General features: G+C 41.5%; 1 protein-coding gene across 1 annotated transcript in view; it reads left to right on the top strand.

Annotated features, from left to right (window-relative positions):
• Positions 1-5,495, top strand: part of TSGA13 (testis specific, 13) — a 47,233-nt gene that overhangs the window by 38,821 nt on the left and 2,917 nt on the right. Inside the window, exons 3-4 of the mRNA XM_012720770.1 lie at positions 559-765; positions 4,836-4,978. Coding sequence (XP_012576224.1) covers positions 559-765; positions 4,836-4,978 — 350 coding nt within the window. The remainder of the gene's footprint in view (positions 1-558; positions 766-4,835; positions 4,979-5,495) is intronic.

Raw genomic sequence — 5,495 nt, 5'->3', positions numbered from 1 at the left:
TACTGACAGAAAACAAATGTGGTAGGACTGCCCCTTCCCTGTTCATGCCTCCAGTGACTGTTTGAGCATTTCCTTTTTAACATTGTGATTATTGTGTAGTAATCTGGTTCTGCCTGTCGAGAAACCAGGTGGGTGGGAAGATGTAGGTAAGTGTGGGTCCCCTCAGGACTCCCTGAACAAGGAGACTTGTCCCCAGTCTTCCTCAGAGGAAGGAGTGGGGAGGATAGTGCAGGTTTAACATAGAAACTTCTGTTTGCCCCAATATGATGGGCATGATGTTACACTCTTCCAGAAGAATCTTAGTCATTGTGTTGCTTTTATTGTGTTACCCTTTTCAGCTTACTTCCCTAGCCACTAAGTCTGCTGGTGGGGAACACTCTGAGAGGAAGACAAGGCAGAGAATTGGACATTTTCTGTGAAACAAATTTTAGAGCAGATTTGTCCAGCCCCTGACCAGCCTCTGTCCCTTCCCTACAGAGGCAAAAGATTAGCCAACTGATTTCTTAGTCTTCTCTTGTTCTAATCCTTTTGTCTCTGGAAACTTCTCTGTCTGCTCAGCGCCACTACTACGAGCCATTGAAGCCCACAGCACTGCAGAGATTCCTGATTCAAAGTCAGAAAATCAAAAGCTTCATGTTAAAAGTGTCAGATTTTGATCGGGATAAGACTTTACTGATTTTGACCAACAACCCACCTCCCTTCCCATTTGACCAGCATGGAAGGGACTTCACACCCAGCTACTTTCCCAAGGAGTTTCTGCTCAAGGTAATGGCACTGGGGGGGACTAACTGCATATCAAAAAGCGTTTTCAGTGCCAGTCTTCTTTCTTAATCTTGGCTTGATGCTTCACAATATAGAACCTGATGATCCTGGGAAACTTCCAGGATCAGCTACCTAAACTTGGATCATGAAACTTCATTGCATGGAGAAAAAAGAATCTTCACTAGCATTTTTTTTGCCTTTCTGGCCAGAGATATCTAGTTTGTAATTAACAAAGAATGAAGTAGCCACTGGCTTTCTAGTTGAATGTAAATCAGGAAAGAATAAATCAGAAAACGAGGACCCAGGAACCAAATGAATATCTACATTAGAAAAGAATAAAGGGTTCTGTTTTATACCAATTGTTTTTAGATGTCAGGAGAAGAAAAGAGCAGAGAATTCGTTATCACAATAGACATACATTGGGGCTCTACTGTACACTAAGATCTAATTCAGTTTGATACATAAATCAAGATGACAACTGAAATATAAAAATGATTATAGGACAATTTTTATCATGAAGGAACTTGGAATCTAACAATCCAATACATCAGATATATATAAAAGGAATGACATCAGGATATATGAATGATAAAAGAACATACAAGATGCAGAACCAATATACAGTAGAGAACAGCATCTCTGCTGGGGGAGGAGGTGTAGTTTGGGAGTACAGGAGATGTGACCTCTGACAAAAGAAAATTTGACTATTCAAAGGGAAGGACAAACACATGAGGATGTGAAAAAGTGGATTCCATCCAGAAAGATGTGCAGGAATAAATAGCAGAAGATAGAGGATGTTATCTCATTCACATTTTTGAAAATCCTGTTTTAGAATTTCAGTGGAAAGAGACAAAATCACAAGACAAAATCAGTGACAAAAATCAGAAGCATGAGTTCTGATATCACCACCAGAGTCAAATGAGCAATATTGAAGAGTGAAGTAATCTGACATCACCACCAGAGTCAAATGAGCGATATTGAAGAGTGAAGTTAGTCGATGCAGAGGATGTGAAGAAAATCAATTTAAGAGAAATTTAGGAAATCTGTATCTGAAAAGGATTTTGAGATCTTGACAGCATTGAGAGAGGGCTTAATATAACAAGAAGAAATCAAGTAAGTGGAAGTGTAAACAAGAGAATCTAACGATGACAGAAATTTGATGCTGAAGTATAATTACCCAAGAGAAAACCTTAGAAGAAAGTGTGAACTTGGAATTAGTATTTCCTCAGTTACTAGGTAGATGACAGTGCAAGACTCCTCTTCAAATGGAAAATAAAATGCTGCTCTCCAATTGTGTACCGCAACAAAGGCGCTAGTTACCTCATTCATTGCCGATGGTATCTTGGACCTCTGAGTCGGCTCTTCATTGCAGGGCACTGTTCAATAGCAGTGGATAGTAGATGATATATACTGGGTGGGGGTGAATGCCAGGCCAAGATTGTGCTGGACTAGGTAACAGGGGACATATAAAACCTTGGTACCAGAAGAGCTGCCTTCCAATACCTGGCACTTTGTGAACCTTCTATCAGGCAGGATCTGACCATATTCATGTGCTACTGGCCAAATTGTATTAATAGAGTCAAGACACTGGGTGTCAAAGATTGGCACCATGTAATTGTATGGAGCTATTATATGGTCACTGTATGGGGCTAGGATGCCTCTTTAATATTCATGCCATCTTCCCTCCTTTTCTTGGTAGATAAATGTGACCATCTTTTCTGGGCCTAGGGTCTAATACAAAAGCACCATTCTTTTGCTTTGACCTGGCATGTCTAAGGGAAGAAAGGGAGTTACACCAGGCAAGTTGTAGAATGGATCAAACATGTCTATTACAATGATTTTTTTTTTAAGATTTATTTATGTATACAGAACTGGGGTACAGGCCAGCGGTGCAGGGGTGGTGACAGGCTTCACCAGAGACAGAGTGGGGAGCAGGATAGACAGATCAATGAAGTACACTGCTGAGGGGAGCAGCAAACAAGACAGGAGAGGTCTGCTGTGCCATGTGGGTCACCTCTGGGGCCAGGGATTGCACTTGTACTGAAGTGGCTGCGGCCAGCTTGCAGGGCTGCATCCTAAGCCATTGCGCAACCAGGGAGGGCCTATTGTAGTGATTGTTATAGTTCTAAGTGAAATGGACTTTTACCACAGTTTGTAGAGATAGATGCCCTAAAAGACTCTACACTCAATCCTTTACTCCTTGCTGGGACCATAGGTTGCCAGGTTCAGTGAAGAAATCTATGTTATAGATTGGTACCCCCAAACTATACTCACCTACTAACACCCCAGATCTGTGAGTAAATCAGGTTCATCTTTCCAGGTATCTGAATTGGAAAAGGAAAAGCGTGGATAGTGGGAATGAAAACTAACAGGAGACAGAGAGGGACCATAAGGAAAACAAAGTTTGAGGAACAAGGTAGTGTAGGGAGCACAAAGTAGATAAGGAAGGCTTGGATTATAGGAAGGCAGAAAGAAGATGCAGAGCAGAGCTAAAAAGTGGATGTGGTAGAAAGAGAATGATGCTCATGGGAAGAAGAGACATGGTGATTCCTGGGCAAGATACACTCTCACCTGCTGTCTTAGCTAGACCTGTCTTGGAGCTCAAAGGAACTTTCCATTCCTGTTTTTCTGTTATATGGTCTTGCTCTACTAAGGGTTCTGCATCATGTGGCCAGATTGCTAGGTGCAGGTGTTTTGACAGTAAAACCCATTTGTTGAAGAAACATGAATGGATTCCTACTCCTCGAAATGGAAGAGCTTACAGGGAATACATTAGAATTAGAAAGGCATGATTTTACTGCAAATATTTTAACAAGAGATTTAAAAATTCTGAGAGAAAAGTATGTCTGTATGTCAGTTCATCTGGTCATTTATTCTTGCTTTCATTCTACCAATATTTTGTGTCTGCTGTGCATCAGGCACCTTCTGAGTGGTAGAAATATATTAGTGACTAAGTTAGGTCTTTGCCTGGATGAAGTGGAATTCTAGTGAGGTGGACCATAAACAAGCAAGTATCCCAGGTCACATAGATAGTGTATAATGTGATAAGTCCCCAACAGGCAGGATAAGGGAGTGGTGCATGATGGGTGTGAGTGGCAGTTGTAGGCAGTGTGCTAAGGGACCTTTGCTCTTAGCAAACGGAATGGCTTTGCATAGGGACTTTAATGAGGTGATGGGTTGTATAATTGATCCAGCTAGCAGGTTTTTGTCATTCCAGACGGCCACACATTAGGAAAAGCATAATTTGTAATTTTCTCAAGTGCATGACAACTGAGATAAACCAGGATAAGGAGCCCAAAGCCATGTCATGTGGAGAAAAATTCAAAATGTTGAGCCTGGAATGGAGAGTGAGCTAAGCAGGGTCATGATGGATTTCTTCAAATTTTAAAGCACTCTGTGGGAAGAGGCATAGATTTGCTCTGTTTGCACTGTAGAAGCTACTGGGAGATAAGCCATTTAACTGACAAAGATGAAATAGGTTGGGGTTTCTTGGTATGGGAAAATTGGCCAATTGGGAGTGATACTGTGATATTGTGGAGGGAAATGAGTGTCAGATGAATGATAGGCTGAATGACCTTTAAGAGCCTTTCTGAAAGTCTTGGATTCCATGGCCTTAGTCATGATGAAATTGTTACCTCACAGACATCCTATTCTGTGGACTTCTTACTGCAGGCAGGAATTGGAAACTGGATGAGACAGCTCTGTCCAAGAAAGGAAGATGGAGTCCCATGGATCAATTTCCTTATTTATTTTCAAATGTTTGGTTCTCTCGGAAATTCTGATTGAATTCTTCTCAAAACTGGGTAAATTCCTCTGCCACTCACTTCAGTGGGCCAGTGGACAAATTGGGCCACTTTGGAAACTAACAGAGGTTTGGCCAGGAGATCTGACAGTGAAATAGCTATGAGCCATGCAGGAATGGCTTCCTCCTCTTGGTTTCTGCCCACATCCTACTTTGATGGGCTTTGTTGCATCACTTTAGGGTCTCCAGAGCTTCGTCCCAGGACTTAGTCCAACCTTCAAGTCCCAAGGGATCCTGTGTACTTCCTAATTTATTCTTCTTTCTGCCACAGGAAAGTTATCATCACCCTAAGCCCATCGAGAATTTCTGGCTACCTCTGATGTCCCATAAAAAAAGGTTAAAGTCTGGGCTTAAACCAGTCTTCCCTGTGACAGTGCTGGAGGATTCTACATCCAAACAAGAACAATGGTTTAGGTGAAGTCCTGTCTCTTGTCCTATGTTTCTTTCCTAACTGTTTCTTATTCACATTGCCGTCTCTTTTCAATATGATTTAGCAGACACACTTTGGTTGTAGGGAATGTATACCACGTTTAGTAAGAAACAGTTTCTCTACATGAACTCAACCTTACTTAACTTCTGAAAGAAAAACAGCAATGCAAAACTATGCGCTTTCATGAGAAGTACCTAAGAGTCCATGCTTTAAGGAACCAGTAGCATACTTTCTTTTCTCTTAGCATATGTTAAGGACTGTGTGACAGGAATGGAGAGCTAAGGGCTTTTGATGGGACATTAGCTATAGCCTCTGGTTAGGAGATGAGAGAGATTATAGCGTTCCTTCAAAGGGATACAATACTAGGTTCTAGAAGCATCCCTGGCCACTAAGTAATACTCCCACTGTGTACCAGTGAGTAGACTTCCCTGAAATCTGAGCTATAACTGACTTCTGATGGGTTCCATTAAAGTCCTGCTCTAAAATCTACTAAATGAACTT

The sequence above is a fragment of the Condylura cristata genome, unplaced genomic scaffold (genome assembly GCF_000260355.1).
Source record: "Condylura cristata isolate star-nosed mole 26May11 unplaced genomic scaffold, ConCri1.0 scaffold00005, whole genome shotgun sequence".
In the NCBI taxonomy this organism is placed as follows: Eukaryota; Metazoa; Chordata; class Mammalia; order Eulipotyphla; family Talpidae; genus Condylura; species Condylura cristata.
This window is presented reverse-complemented; position numbering and strand designations above follow the sequence as displayed.